Below are 15,646 nucleotides of genomic sequence, written 5' to 3'. Positions count from 1 at the left end.
TAAATCTTGCTTTTCAATACCAGTCGAATTTTATGACCAATCTATGTACACAATAATGTCAAATTTTGAATGCGTCAGTAAGTAAGCAGATAGAAAATCGTAGCAGTACCGCTAATAACAAATGAGGTTCTGTAATGGCTAAATAATCTAAATCAATGGCTACACTTTTCAATACAAATTTATGTCAAACTAGCATTCAACGCCCGCGCTTCGTGGCAAACCAAAAGATAAGTTAATTACACGTATAAAAAGATATTGAAAAGTGTTTTACGTTGATGATAACAAACAAAGTATGTAGTTTGATATCCAAAGGCTCGACTCGTGTAACCCGGGTCAATAGGTAAGAAAGCACCTTTGCCGTGGTAAAACAGCGTTAATAAAAAACAAATTTAAAACTATTATTTCGAATAATTTAGAGGTGGGGTTAGGATATAATAGAAATTTTATTTGGCTAAGAAGGCTAGGAAGTAATCTTGACCATCGATTTAGTTAATCAAGGGCTAAGATTAAATGGGAGAAATTGAAAGGAAGAAAAGAGGCGCGTGGGTTTGTTTATAGACATTCTAGTCAATTCAAGTTAATAGTTTCTCTCTCCTCCAATTTCCTCCATTTTTTAAACGTTAATAACTTTTCATACGACATTATTTTTTTTATAAAAATTGCACCAAAAAAACGAGCGTTTTTTTATCTTTAAAACGAGTATACTATTGCTATATTTTCGAGAAAAATTTTTAAAACCCAGTTATTACTGTGTTCGAACCAGAGAGTAGTAAATCAAATCTGTCTACGAATTACTGTGTTCGAACTGAGGCAATTTCTGGAAAATTAAATTTAATGATGCATTTTTATTAAAGCAATTCAACCCCAGCCAGGGGCTCTGCCCCTTGGACCCCGCCACATAATGTACAGAAACTTTATTTCTAAAACGCAATGGACTGAAATGTGTTTTACCTAAAACGCAATTCACCAAAAACACAAAGAAATATCTTATTTATAAAACGCAATGGCCAGAAAACACTAAAAAATGTCTCCTTTCTAAAACGCAATGGCTTAAAAAATAAAAGAAAGTGTTCTCTCTAAAACGCAATGGACTTAAAACACCTAAAAATGTGTTTACCTAAAACGCAATGAACTAAAAACACTTCAAAAATGTGTTTTTTCTAAAACGCAATGGACACAAGCTGACTTGTCTGTGAATTGTCTGAACCAGAGAGTAGTAAATCAAAACTGTCTACGAATTACCGTGTTCGAAATGAGGCGATTTCTGGAAAACTAAATTTTCTGATGCATTTTTATTAAAGCAATTCAACCCCAGCCAGGGGCTCTGCCCCTTGGACCCCGCCACACAATGTACAGAAACTTTATTTCTAAAACGCAATGGACACAAGCTGACCTGTCTGTGAACTGTCTGAACCAGAGAGTAGTAAATCAAAACTGTCTACGAATTACTGTGTTCGAAATGAGGCAATTTCTGGAAAATTAAATTTTCTGATGCATTTTTATTAAAGCAATTCAACCCTAGCCAGGGGCTCTGCCCCTTGGACCCCGCCAGGGGCTGCCGCCCCTGGGACCCTGCTAACAGGGGCGCTGCCCCCGTACCCCCGCCAAGATCGTAAAACGCAATGACTAAATCAAAAACTCAGATAATAAAAATGAAATTAAAGAATTTCTTACATGGATCGAAGTCGGTTTCTTCAACGATTGACGAAATTTCAATGATTGAAACACTTATCAGAGATCGAATCGAGCGGATCGAGTGATTATCTTCAAAATCATCGGAAAAAAACGAGATTTTGTATGAAATTAAACTGGGTTTTCTTCAAAAAAAAAAGCTGAAGAACATGTTGATCGGGTGTTTGAATCATTGATTGGTGACGAAAATCGCACTATAATGTAGTGATTATTGAGATAGAAAGTGAAGAAATGGTTGAAGATGGTGCGTTTTGAAAATGGTGGGTTTTGATGTTACTGGGAAGAAGAAGGAAGAAGAAAAGGATAAGATTGACTAAAATACTCTTTCTCTTTATTTTAAATTTTGTCACATGTCCTAATTCTATTGATTCATATATTTTCTAGCCAAAATAAACTCCCTATTTAGATATATGTAAACTACTTTTAACATGTATGTAATCAAAAAAATATATATAATATATGATAAAAATATCCTAAATACAAAAACTTATATATAAAATGATTGTTTATTAGGAGTTCTGAAAGTTCTGTAGTTATTTAAAGTTCTGAAATAAACTCAACCATATATATATATATATATATATATATATATATATACATACACACACACACACACACATACACACACCTTGTAGCCAAGCCCGGCTAAAGCAAGAGTGAAATGAGGCTTTTGCTTTAGGCCTCACATTTTGAAAGGCCCCCAATTTTAGAAAGCTAGTATTATCCATTTTCATAGGTAAATTAATATATACTTGATGATATAATATATATTTCTAGAGTGAGATGAGAAGAAAATTCTAAAATAGAAAGAATAAGATTGTTTTCAGTTCTGTGTTTTTTTTTTGGTGAGAAACATTAGAGAAGATGGGGAAGATGAATATTGAGAAACTCAAGATATGTGAATATTAAGAAAATTGTTTTTTACCATTAAAAAAAACCATGCTTGTGTGATGTATAATGTAGTATGAAACGAAAGTCAAATAATATATTAAACTATCTATGCGTATGTATATATGATATAAAATACAATATCACTTATATATGTTATTGAAATAGAAGGGTGTTATCGGGTACACTTTAAATTTTGCTCAACCCCGAAGATAACCGATAAAAAGGCCTCAATTTTATTGTTTGCTTTAGGCCTCTACAAACATTGAGCCGGCCCTGCTTGTAGTCGGGCTTTAGGCTATGGTTCATCAAAACTCCAAATTCTAATTTTCTTGATTTTTATTAACATTTAATTGAATGGGCCCACTAGGCAAGGAAAATGTTGTATATAATAATAATAATAATAATAATAATAATAATAATAATAATAATAATAATAATAATAATAATAGTTTATGATTCAAATTGTGTAATAGTTTATGATTCAAATTGTGTAACCATTACTTCATAATATATTCTAAAATTGGACTAAAATGTTAGAACTAAGGTCAAAAGTGTATTACTTAGTTTATGTGTTTAAAGTCCAAACTAATAGAGACCACTTTTGAACAAATTCAATTCCTTGGAAATATCCGATGAGGGTGTTAGTATGGTTTGCAAGAGAGAAACACAATACAATATTTTCAAATGTGATCCTTGTGTAACATGGGAAAGAGCTAAGTGCCAACAAACTAAAGAAGTAATTGGTCATGTAAACTCACATCAAACAAAGATAAGTAGTTGGAACCATCAAAGATTCAAAGCATCAAACTTTCAGCAAAAAAACTATCTCAAAAACGTCCTTTGACTTGCCGTATATCTCATGTAACTTAGAAGTTTATTAAATATGAAAAAGAGTTTTATAGACATAAACAAAAATGCATTTTAGCATAAAAATGTTGGCACGTGAAAAGAAAAAAGAGTTGTTAATCGGTATATCAAAATGTGAAATTCTGCATGAAAAAATTATGTCACAAGATTGTATTGTGAAATTATTATTTTTACAAAATACGTAGAACAGACTACTTATACAATGCTTCATTCATTAGTGTTGGAATAGATTTAGACTACGTATATAGGGTTTATGAAACCGCACAAAGCTTATGAGTCGTGTGTAATTAGGGGTTACGGTGTACGTTACAGATTCGTAGCATTTTTCAACTTAAAAGTCCTAAGAAAGTGGCTTTGTTCATTTATTTGCATGTTTCTTAGGTGATACTATACATTTATAGAAAAGATATCAAACTTGTATGATCACAAGGATACTTTAGGCTTTGGGCTCCTAAGTTCATATACAAGAGTATAGATACATGTATCATTGTTCATCGAGAAGCTCTTATATAAATGGGGAATTAGCCTGTAATAATCCCACCAAGACCTTATTGGCCATTAATAATCTCACTTCAGCGTATTCCCTCCACCAGTCCCACCTTTCACTTATTTTTCCTACAATGGTCCCCCGATAAAAAAACTTAACGGAGTTAAGTTTTTTTTCCAAATTGCAAACATATTTTTTAGGGCTTTTGATCAGAACGATGATACGAGTCCATTGATGTAAAACTTAATTCGAAATGGTGCTCCAAGTGACTTGATTTTGGTTAATTGGAAATTTAAAGACCCGAATTGAAGCGTTATTTTCATCGTTTGGAGCACCGTTTCGAGGCAAGTTTTGCAACAATGGACTGTTGGTGCACTTGTGTCTGTATTTGTTGGTGCACTTGTGTCTGTACTTTGTCTGTATTCGGTCTGTATGTAAACGATGTCCTAAATCAGTCTGTAAGTTGACCAAGTTAACTATCCTCCTAGTTTGACTTGGACAACATGATGTTTATCTGAATCGAAGGATAGCCTCGAAGGATACGCATCATCCTTCGAGGTGCTCGAAAGATATGGTTCGACCATGGTTCGACCATTAGGCATCGAAGGATGATCCTTCGATGTCCATGCTGATCTTTCGGACACATTGTCATCGACAGATGATCCTTCGGACCATCTATCGATCCTTCGACCAAGACCTGTTATGTATGGGTATAAATACCCATGCAGTGTGTTAGTGTTAGAGAGATGCACACATAGAGAGTTAGAGAAACTCTGCTGGAAAAACACACACACACATACTTTAGAGAGTTTGCAAACAGATTGTAAACATTGTGCTTGTAACCGTAAACCTTCATACGTATTAATACAGTGGTGTTAATCGGTGAACTTTGTGTGTTCTTGTGTTTGTTCTTGCATCATCCCGGTTTGCCCGCTAGCTTGGATTCCGCACTCGCTAGTGGGTTAGTATAACAAGGTTTAGGTTTGTTCTCGATCCTCCGAGAAAAGGGACCTACAAGTGGTATCAGAGCCTCGCTCTTTACCTTGTTTAAAACCGGTTTGTTCAAGTTCTTGGTGTGTTTGGACACTTGGTTTAGCACCCGTTTTTGGTAGTTTTCTGCATAAAAACGCGTACTAAACCTATCGGGAGTGTTCGGGGTCGGTTTGGGTAACATAAAAATCGTTTTTGTGAAACCTTGATTTTTCCGGCTATATCTCCGGTGTGTTTCCGGTGACCAGTTCTTGAAGATAAGGTTGCTTATTTTGGCAAAAATTTTTGAAAGTCAATTGTTTGGTGAAAAGTTGTTGCAGAACCATCCTTTCTGCCGAAAGTTGGTACATCAACACATCACCTTTTTCACCAACCCGTCGTACTTTGTGTCAGTGTGTCAGAGCTGTCGAAAGATATCCTTCGACATCGAAAGATATCCTTCGACATCTTTCGATCAAAGGCAGCTCGAAAGATAAGCATCCTTCGAGTAGTCTTTCGAAGTCTAAGGGTTATCCTTCGTAGTTGGAATCTTTTCGAAAGTTGGTTGTCCGAAAGATAAGGATACATCTCGAAAGATAAGGATCTTTCATTGTGAATCTTTCGAGATCAGTATTCGAAAGATATAGATCTTTCGAACTGTGAATCTTTCGTGATAATCAGTCGAAAGATAAGGATCTTTCATTGAGAATCTTTCGAAGGCTTTGCTCGAAACTCAACAGTAATCTTTCGATCACTGTTGATCCTTCGAACTAGTCTTGATCTTTCGAACAGGTTTTTATCTTTCAATTCTTGTCTGTTTAAACTTAACAGTTTGTGTTTGTGAAGGATCTCAATTAATATTTGATCAAAATGAGCTGTACAAGTCCATGGGATTGGAGTTTGGACTCACGAACCAATCAAAAGTTAGTCACTGCTGCAGATTGGGCAAAGAGTATGACTCCACAGCCTTCAATCAGTGCAAGTCAATGGGCTTTGGTGTCAAAGCAAAATCAAGACATGCAGAATTTTGTGGCAGAAAGAGGAGAAGGATATGCAGCTACTACTAAGATACGCCAGGATCAGTTGAAGAAGAAATTCGAATCATTTCGTTTCTTAGAGAAAGAAACACTAAATGATATAACGAATCGTTATTATCATTTAATGTGTGAAATGCGTGCTTTTGGTGTTCCTACATCTCAACAGGAAATGGTGGCACGGTTTGCTGATGCTCTACCACCAAAGTGGGGTTCATTCATCGAGCAGCTGAAGCATACGGGTACTCTGAATACAGTCAACATCTATGAATTCATTGAGAAGCTGGAACACAAGAATGACCAAGAAATCTGGAAAGCTAAGCGAGCTCTTGTTCCTAAAAACACAGAAATGTATTTGCCTGGTTTTGGTCCTTCAGCTAGTTCTAGTTCTGTTCAGCAACCGAAGCTTCAAACTGCTTTTGTGTCCAATACGAGTTCCTTTTCATTTTCTCAGTCAATAGCTGCTCCACAACCTCAATTCGATCCGAGGTCGTACATTCCTGTCCCAACACAGCCACAACCACAACCTCAAGTTTCCACAACAAAACCTCAATTTGAGCAAAGCATCGATTGTGGTACGGACACACAGTTGGGAAACGGTGACCAAACAAGAACTGCATTTTACGCTGAGATTGTCAAGAATGTCAATGATGGTCAATCTTCGGAAGATGATAACAGTTCAGGATATAGTGGCAGTTCAGATGAAGAATCTAATCTAAATGAAAGAATTGATTCTGAAGCTGATAATTTGTCGAATGAGGCTGACAAGAAATCTGACTTGATCGAGAAAGCTGATGCTACATCGAAAGAAATGGAGAAGATTCTCACTGAAGATGGATCTTTCTCTTCTCAACCTGTCTCTATGACTAATGTCACAGCTTCTTCAAGTCAGGTAAAGGTTGAAACTCCTAGCATATGTAGTGAATGTGCTAAAATGAAGCATGAATGTGTTGAATTGAGACGTGAATCAGAAACGGTTCATAGTCACAATCAAAGTTTGGTAATTGAACTGGCCAAGTGCAAAGAGGCAAACATGGCGTTAACTCAAAACGAAAAGGAGTTTAAAACTGTGATTGAAACTCTAAAGAAAAGTGTTTCCGAATTGAACAAAGTTGTGTATCATAAACAAGTTAGTATTAATGACTATATCAACCTTGTTGAGGAAACCAAAAAGCAATTAGCCATTGCCCAATGCGAGCATGATGCGATCAAACAAAAATTGGATAGTTATTCTAACTCCCAATTTGTGCTTGATCACATCATCGAGGTTCAACAACCGAAAGGAAATCAGAAGGGGATAGGATATAAGAAATGTCCGCCCCCTTTGATGAACAACTATACCAAAATGCCCGATGAAGAGGAAATGCCCCGGTATGAACCCAGTGTGCCTCTTAACGTTGAGGAATTTGCTACTGGGCTAGGGTTCAAACCGGACAATTCATCGGAGGGCTCATCTGATAACAAAGAAAAGTCATCATGTGCTTCAAATCAAAGTCCTCCAACTATTGAGGACTGTGATTCTTCAGATGATGAATCAGATGTGAATGACCAGGATGAATCACTTGATGAGGCGAAAGGAGTAGAAATTCCAATTGAGAATCATATTCTTTGTGATCCTCCTACTCCTGTCGTGCAACCTGTTGCCAAGAAAGTGATAAATCCTGTCAAAGATGTCAAGAATGACAAAGAAAGTGTGTTTGCTGTTAAAAGCAATGATTTGTTGTACACCTTGGTCGGTGATAGTAAAATTTATTCAGACAAAGATTTTCCAATCAAAAACGTCAATCAATCCTTGATTGACAAAGTGTTTGAAGATACTACAAACCAGTTTTTGGGAAAGAAAATTCCGAGAGTTACTGTAACTCAATGTAATTCAATTCCAAAAGCTGAAATCAGAAAACAATTTGGAAAACAGAAATCACCGACAAAGCCACAACCAATTGCTTTTAAGGGTAAACAACAACAACGAGCTCCAAAGCCAAAGGCTAAGGTTGAAACAAAAGGAGCTCGTTATCAAAAGAAGAGCAAAGATGTTAAATTTGTAGCATCAAAGGGTACCGATAAAATTGAGACTTTTGAAAACAAATCAAACACAGATTTTGTACAAAAAGTCAAGATTTTGAAGCGTAACAGCGATAACAATTACACCCAACACACAAACGGGTGTGATGAACGAGCAAGTACCTCAGGTTCTACAGGTTCAACATCTGCCAGTCGAACAAATTCTCCTAAGTTTGTTGAAAGGAGAACTTGTTTCAAATGTGGGAAGTCTGGGCACATCATTAAAGATTGCACAAACTTGCCCAAACCAAATTTTGTTGAAAGAACCCCCTCTGAACAAGGTCACTCACAACGTCGTACTGTTTCTCCAAAACATGATAAACGCACTATTCAAGAGCAAGAAACAAAACAACGACGTAAAAATGTAAAGGTGATCGAAAAGGCCTTAAAACCGGAAACTGTTAAAAGGAAACCTAGTTTGTCACAACCATTAAAACCAGAAAATGTACATAATACACACTCTGGTAAACAAAAACAAACTTGGAAACCTAAAACAGGTAAAGGTTCAAGGGGAGGTGTTGTGCTTGAAAATTATCAAGAGGTTGAAATTACATTTTTTGATTCTCAGGGGCAACCCAAGTCTATGAAGGCTTGGGTCCCCCTCTCCAACTAATCTCTGAGTGAGTGTGCAGGAAGTTCCAGGAGGAACTATCGATAGTCATAGGATTATTGATAGTGGAATGTCCTTGCACAAGATAGGCGACAGAAGAAATTGTTGCCTTGGATGGAGAGAAAGAAAAGAAAAAGAAAATGTGGTTGAATGATGGTGCATAATTCGACCAAATGAAGAACATGCCAAAATTTGGTCATTATGGTTTTTGATCGGGTCCTCAGGAACGAATGAAGTGAAATGTGTGCCGATGCCTTTGCATGGATTGAACATCCGCACACCATTTCTGAAAGAGAAAGTCAAAGACCTTCGCTGGTACAATGTGGAAGACCAGCCGGACCCGGAGGTTTACGACCTTGTTGCTGTCAAGAGATTAGTCAGTAGCTACAAAATCGACTTTGAAGTCCACACCGGGTGGATATCAAGTTTGGAAGAACACTTAGATTCCTTGCAATGCATGAAACGGTTGCAGGATACGGTTTTTGAATTTCTAAATCTCTCCTATACTTGTTGATTTTTAAGCTACTTTATGAATTATTATCATCTCATACAGCACTCTTTGGCCTGACACGTTGATCTCAAATATCACCTCACACGTGATTGTTTCTTTGTGAAACTCGTCAATGTTGTCATGGTCCGCACCGCTTACCGACATGCCAATTCATTTTTCCAAAATTTGTTAAATCTTTTCTGATAAAACTTATTTTTGGTAAATGGCATTAAGGTCAAGCAAGAGTAAACCAACATCGGAAAATCATTTTTGTAAATATCTTTGTGTTTTTAAATTTCTCTTAGTTTGTTGATTTTAGGGGGAGTAAATCCAAAAATCGGAAAATACAAAAACATCGAAAAATTTCAAAAACACAAAAACAATAGAAAAACAAAAATGAGTTTCCTGGCGAGCAAAAGAGAAAATGATAGTACATCAGTGGTCTATCCAAACCTCTTTTAAACCTTAAATGCAAAACGATAAGCAGCTCTATATAAGATGTATCGGTAGGCTCACAATCATTTTAAAGTGTGCAGGGTGATATAAATCTTAATCGACTGAAGATCAGGTGGGAACCATTCATTGGCATATGGTCTTAGTACCGAAATTTCGTTTGATAGATTGCCGAGGTTCTTAGATATTCGGTCTTTATGCTGCTTATCATTTGGGTATCATGGTTGTATCTTTTACCGAAAAATAACGGGGACGCAAGTCTAGATCTTCCATGATACTATACATACGTGTACATATTGCATACTGCATTCGACCTCAATAAGTGATAAACAATCACATGTCCAAATCAAATAAGTGATAAAATATCACATTTATCCGGGTGTCAAGTTCGTCTCTCTGCTGTACGGAAGTACTGACCTGTTCACGGACTTGCACCTGTGCCCTCATGCATATGAAATTCAAGTTCCTCATCAATAAGTGATTATATCACATAGGACTTGTTTTCAAATCAAAATAAGTGAGTATCTCACAATTTATACGGTCAAACAGATGATAATCGGTATACTCACCGGTAAGATGAACTCTCGTGCATACCTTGATACGGGAATGTGTCGTGATGTGGATGAACACCGGTCGGTAAGTATAAATCATACATTAACGTATCCTCTAAACATGATTACATCTGATAAGTTGAGCTTAAGTGGACAACAATACCGATAATTGTTATAGGATGCTTATCTTAATGTTAACTAACTGAACAACAAGAGTGTTTTGGCATGACCGTACACTGATATGATTCTCTTACCCTCGAAACTCGCAAAAAGAATGTCTGTATATATTTATTTACTGCTTAACTTTTATTGTTTTTCTTTTAAACAGTTTCGTCGTTTGGTGCATATCAGCACGACATTAGCGGTGATGTCGTTTGATAACACTCAAAGGATTTTAAATTGTTGTCTTTTAATTTCAAAAAACACACCTGAAATCTGTGTTTTAATATAAACTTTATAAAAGCCAAAAAGATTTTATTTCTGCTTTATTTTCGATCGTACGATGTTGGAGCTCAAGTCTTCGTTGCCTGAAACCTGAACGAAAACCAAACTGACTAAATCTTCATAAACGGTCGAAATTTGCATGTTTTGAAAGTTAGAATTTAAGATTTGAAAAATTTATTAAACTTTCAAACTGTCGGACGGTGCTTGATTGTGACATGGTCATTCGTGTGTCATTTGCTTATACTATGTTCCAAGCAGTTGTTCTCATTACGCGTTTAGATTTCTTGCATGTGCAGATTCTAAAGGCTAGGAGAACATGGTCGATGACAAGCTTTGGAATGAAGACACGACGAGAAGGCACTCAAAAGATGAAGATGATTGAGTTGCCGCTGGCTATCATCAACACCACAAGGATCTCACTTCATAAAGTTAAAGTATTTCACGAGCATAACTCAAGGGGGAGCTTATGTTAAGGGGGAGTTTGTTAAAACACTGCCTACATGATACGGGTAGTTTGTTGATACACTCTCTGCTTTCAAGACGTGAAGACTTTGAAGATCCTCCGACCATGAAGACTTGAAAGGACATCAGAGTTTTGGAAACTCGAAGACCAAAGACTGTCGAAGTTCGAGACAAGTCTACATCTATAGAAGATAAAGACAAGATAAAGACAAAGCTACAGCCAAGGGGGAGTTTGTTGGTGCACTTGTGTCTGTACTTTGTCTGTATTCGGTCTGTATGTAAACGATGTCCTAAATCAGTCTGTAAGTTGACCAAGTTAACTATCCTCCTAGTTTGACTTGGACAACATGATGTTTATCTGAATCGAAGGATAGCCTCGAAGGATACGCATCATCCTTCGAGGTGCTCGAAAGATATGGTTCGACCATGGTTCGACCATTAGGCATCGAAGGATGATCCTTCGATGTCCATGCTGATCTTTCGGACACATTGTCATCGACAGATGATCCTTCGGACCATCTATCGATCCTTCGACCAAGACCTGTTATGTATGGGTATAAATACCCATGCAGTGTGTTAGTGTTAGAGAGATGCACACATAGAGAGTTAGAGAAACTCTGCTGGAAAAACACACACACACATACTTTAGAGAGTTTGCAAACAGATTGTAAACATTGTGCTTGTAACCGTAAACCTTCATACGTATTAATACAGTGGTGTTAATCGGTGAACTTTGTGTGTTCTTGTGTTTGTTCTTGCATCATCCCGGTTTGCCCGCTAGCTTGGATTCCGCACTCGCTAGTGGGTTAGTATAACAAGGTTTAGGTTTGTTCTCGATCCTCCGAGAAAAGGGACCTACATGGACTCGTATCGTCGTTCTAATCAAAAGCCCTAAAAATCTGTTTGTAATCTGGAAAAAAAAAGCTTAACTCCGTTAAGTTTTTTAACGCGGGACCATTGTAGGAAAAATAGGTGAAAGGTGGGACTAGTGGGTGGATTATTCTGAGGTGGGATTATTAATGGCCAATAATGTTTAGGTGAGATTATTACAGTCCAATTTCCCTATATAAATTAAAAACCTAGATAATTATTACTAGATAATTATCTCTATTTTGTTCTAGAGGTTTAAACGGATTCCTTGGTGAACGCTTTGATGGTAGTTTTGTGTTACGTACCATCTGTACGTATTCCTTGTTGGCGACATGTGATGTGTATGTCCGATCATAATTAAAGTCAACGTAACCAACTCGGCACGATTCGAAGAGTTACACAGTAAGTGGATTATTATTTGTGAAATAATAATAGTTTAAACACGGGCCACTTAATATTAAATAGATTATTATTAAAGGGTTATAATTGTATAATCGTAAGGGCTTAAAGGTAGATTAGGTTTTATAAAAGGAGTATAAGGTGCAAACCCTAATTATATTATACTTTTTATAAAAACAAAACCCCTTGCCTGCCGTTCTCCCCAAAGTCAAATCATAACGATGAATTATTCGAGCAGCTTTTACCGGTTATTGAAAACCGTGGGATCTTCATCTCTGTCTTTTGGGGTGAGCATCTTGTATATTCATGAATTCTTCTTATTCTAAACATGCTGTACGGTTGGTTGTCACAAGTTTATATATATACTTGCAGAATGTATTTCATGGCCCTTCAATTGGAATGTTGAAGCAGTATCACAGCATTCCTTCTCCCAACATTGAGGATGAAAATAAAGCAAAACCATTTAGTTTAATCATGACAGACAGGGTGAGAAGGAATCTAGTGTTTGATAGGTGGAGAAATTTTATGTTTGGTCGTAAAGAACTTGGACCTGGAATGGTGCTCTTCAAGAATTACCTCACCCACATGGGCCAGGTATTTACTGTTTCCCGTTAATAATCATCACAATATTATTGATAGGTATTCTTATTAAAGTTTTGAATGAATGTGAACTACAACCATAATATCTTTGTTTAATTTGCTTTGTCAAAGAACAATCAATGCTGTTAAAGTAGACTTGTTAATCCTTGTTGCAACATCACAAGGACAATGCTTTTCAGATATTTATTTACATGTTGGGTGCTTTTGACCCGGATCTAATCTTTTAGGTTGATATAGTGAATATATGTCAAAAGTGGGCTATGGGTCCGGGGGGTTTTTACCGGCCTAGTAACCGAAGTGGAGCTAAACTTCGATTGCATATGATGTGTTTTGGTCGACTGTGGGATCCAGTAACAAAGTATGAGAAAAGTTACAGAAGTGATGGTTCTGCACCACCACCGCTTCCATATGAATTTATTTCATTAGCTGAAAACGCAATTGAAGATGCCCAACTCCATATGAAGTTACTTCCTTCAATGCTCCCAGATATTTGTGTAGCGAATTTCTATTCATACGGTGATCGACTCGGCCTTCACCAGGTTAGTTTTTATTGGCACATACATACACACCCCTTTAAATGTTTCTTAGCTTTTTTACTTGCATACCTTACCCGGATACCCTATAAAAACAGGTGCACGTTGACGTAAAATGAATTAAATATAAGTACTCTATCTTGGACTTTTCTGTTACATCATCACATGGCTTTGTTAATTTACTAAAATGTTCAAGGTTGTGATGTTGTAACGTAACGTTTTACACTTCACATTAAATGTGTAATTTTGGATAAAAATTGATATGTATTCTTTGTTTACAATAGCCTGTTATGTCATCATTTAGGCTATAAAAAGCATATAGATCAACGTTGGAGGAAGCAAATTGGGATGGGACGTGGAGTGTTATTATCATGATTATTATTTTTTTTTAAATAATGTGAAAAATGATTTTATGGACGTTCTAATTCTAGAAATGATATACCTATTGTTATGTTATTGAATGCAAAGTTATGTGACAACAATAATAATACTTGAGCTATTTCACATATCCCATCTAGAAAACCTAACCTTAATGGACCCATTTGTAGGTAATTCATTTTCCATGATAGAGTTGATTTTTGTGTATTTTTGTTTGAATGTAGGATTGCGATGAGCATGTTGGTGGTCTAGATAGAGGATTGCCTGTAGTTTCCGTCTCCATTGGCGAATCTGCTGAATTCTTGTATGGTCATACTAGAGATGAAAACAAGTTAGAAAAGGTTTTATTGGAATCTGGTGATGTATTGATATTCGGTGGCAAGTCTAGACGTATTTTTCACGGGGTGAGGAGAATCTTGCCACCTTTGGATTATATAGGTCTTTCGCAGGTAGTCAAAGAAACCGGGCTTATATCAGGCCGTCTAAATCTTACTTTAAAACAATTTCAATTTTGATCTTGCTCTTTTGCTCATTTTTCTAGAAGTGTATGACATTTAACAGTTTCAAATTTCTATCTCATCTTCATTCTATGTTGGTGATCGTGTTTCAGGTTCATCATGTAATGTAGGTGCTAGTGAAATATTTTTCCATTTAGTGGCTGTCACTTTCTTTTGTGGTTTATTTAAAGTAACTAATGTTTTTAGCATGTTTATTTGAGCCAAACTACGGCCACTACTTGTATTGTAACGTTGGTAAGACATAGTCTCTCCCTTGGTTGCTTGAGGCGTGTCTAGGCGTGAGGCGACCTAAGGCACAAATTGTTTGACGTAAGCCGAGCATTGTACAAAAGGTGCAGGCGAGGCGTGCTTTTTAGGCTAAAAATTGACTTGAGGCGCACGCCTTATGTACTTCGCTTGTTTTTGTGCAGGCCGAGTGTTGTACAACATTCTTTTTATGTTGTACATGTATGTGTTTTTCATGTTAAAACATGTATAAAGCTTAATTATAGCTAAATCATAGGTAGGGGATGCTAAAAACTATATGAGATATAAATTGAATTATATAATCACTTTGTGCATTGCGTACGAAAAGCTCACCGCTTTTACGCTTTGCACCTCTAATTTAAGCCTCGTCGCTTTTGTTCGCTTCATGTTTTTTTAAAACCAAGGGCTCTCCCACATAGTGAATTACTCTTCTCGAATGAGTAAGAAACAATTTCATACGACTAAGGGAGATTTTGAATGGGTATGTCTGGGAAGAACGAAATAAAGGGGTGAGAGTTCGCTTGTTTTATAATGAACCAGATGCCAAACTCTCACCTATGCCTCCACCTTTGTGTGGAACCACTTCCCCGAGTGTTAGCCGTAACATAACAAGCCCAAATCTCATTCTTACCTTATGCCAGATGGTTCGCTTTGGCAAGGGAGTACACACCATGGCTCCCCCTATGTCCCACCAAGAAGCCCAGAGTTCACTCGTTAGAAGGAGGAGATGCGTACGAATAAGTATCTTTTAAGAACAACAAACAAGTGTATGCTAAGAGAGAGAGTGAGAGAACTGATACCACAACCTTTGGAAGAAGTCTTGTATTTATAGTCGAAGAGCGTGGGGAAGAAGAATTGTGGGCTGATGGAGCTTGGTACAACTATCATTGTCAAAGAATATTCATTCGGCCCCCTCTGGCAGGATTGTTAGTGCCTGCAAAGATATTAATGACGTGGCGCAACATGGTTGGCATGTGCCACTGTCTAAATGTACCTTTTTCGGGTCCTTCATTAACCGTTTGTGTGGTTTGATTTTGTGTTTATCGTTCATATTAGGGTTATATGTATTCATATCAAAATTTATATTTATT

The 15,646-nt window shown here is 36.8% G+C and overlaps 1 protein-coding gene across 1 annotated transcript; it reads left to right on the top strand.

Annotated features, from left to right (window-relative positions):
* Positions 1-12,475: 12,475 nt before the first annotated feature.
* LOC118482153 lies at positions 12,476-14,491 on the top strand. The gene is made up of 4 exons (XM_035977687.1): positions 12,476-12,567; positions 12,653-12,874; positions 13,108-13,419; positions 14,016-14,491. The coding sequence occupies exons 1-4, from the start codon at positions 12,502-12,504 to the stop codon at positions 14,304-14,306; spliced, it is 891 nt and encodes a 296-aa protein (XP_035833580.1). The 5' UTR covers positions 12,476-12,501; the 3' UTR covers positions 14,307-14,491.
* Positions 14,492-15,646: the final 1,155 nt, after the last annotated feature.

The sequence above is a fragment of the Helianthus annuus genome, chromosome 9, assembly GCF_002127325.2.
Source record: "Helianthus annuus cultivar XRQ/B chromosome 9, HanXRQr2.0-SUNRISE, whole genome shotgun sequence".
Lineage (NCBI taxonomy): Eukaryota > Viridiplantae > Streptophyta > Magnoliopsida > Asterales > Asteraceae > Helianthus > Helianthus annuus.
This window is presented reverse-complemented; position numbering and strand designations above follow the sequence as displayed.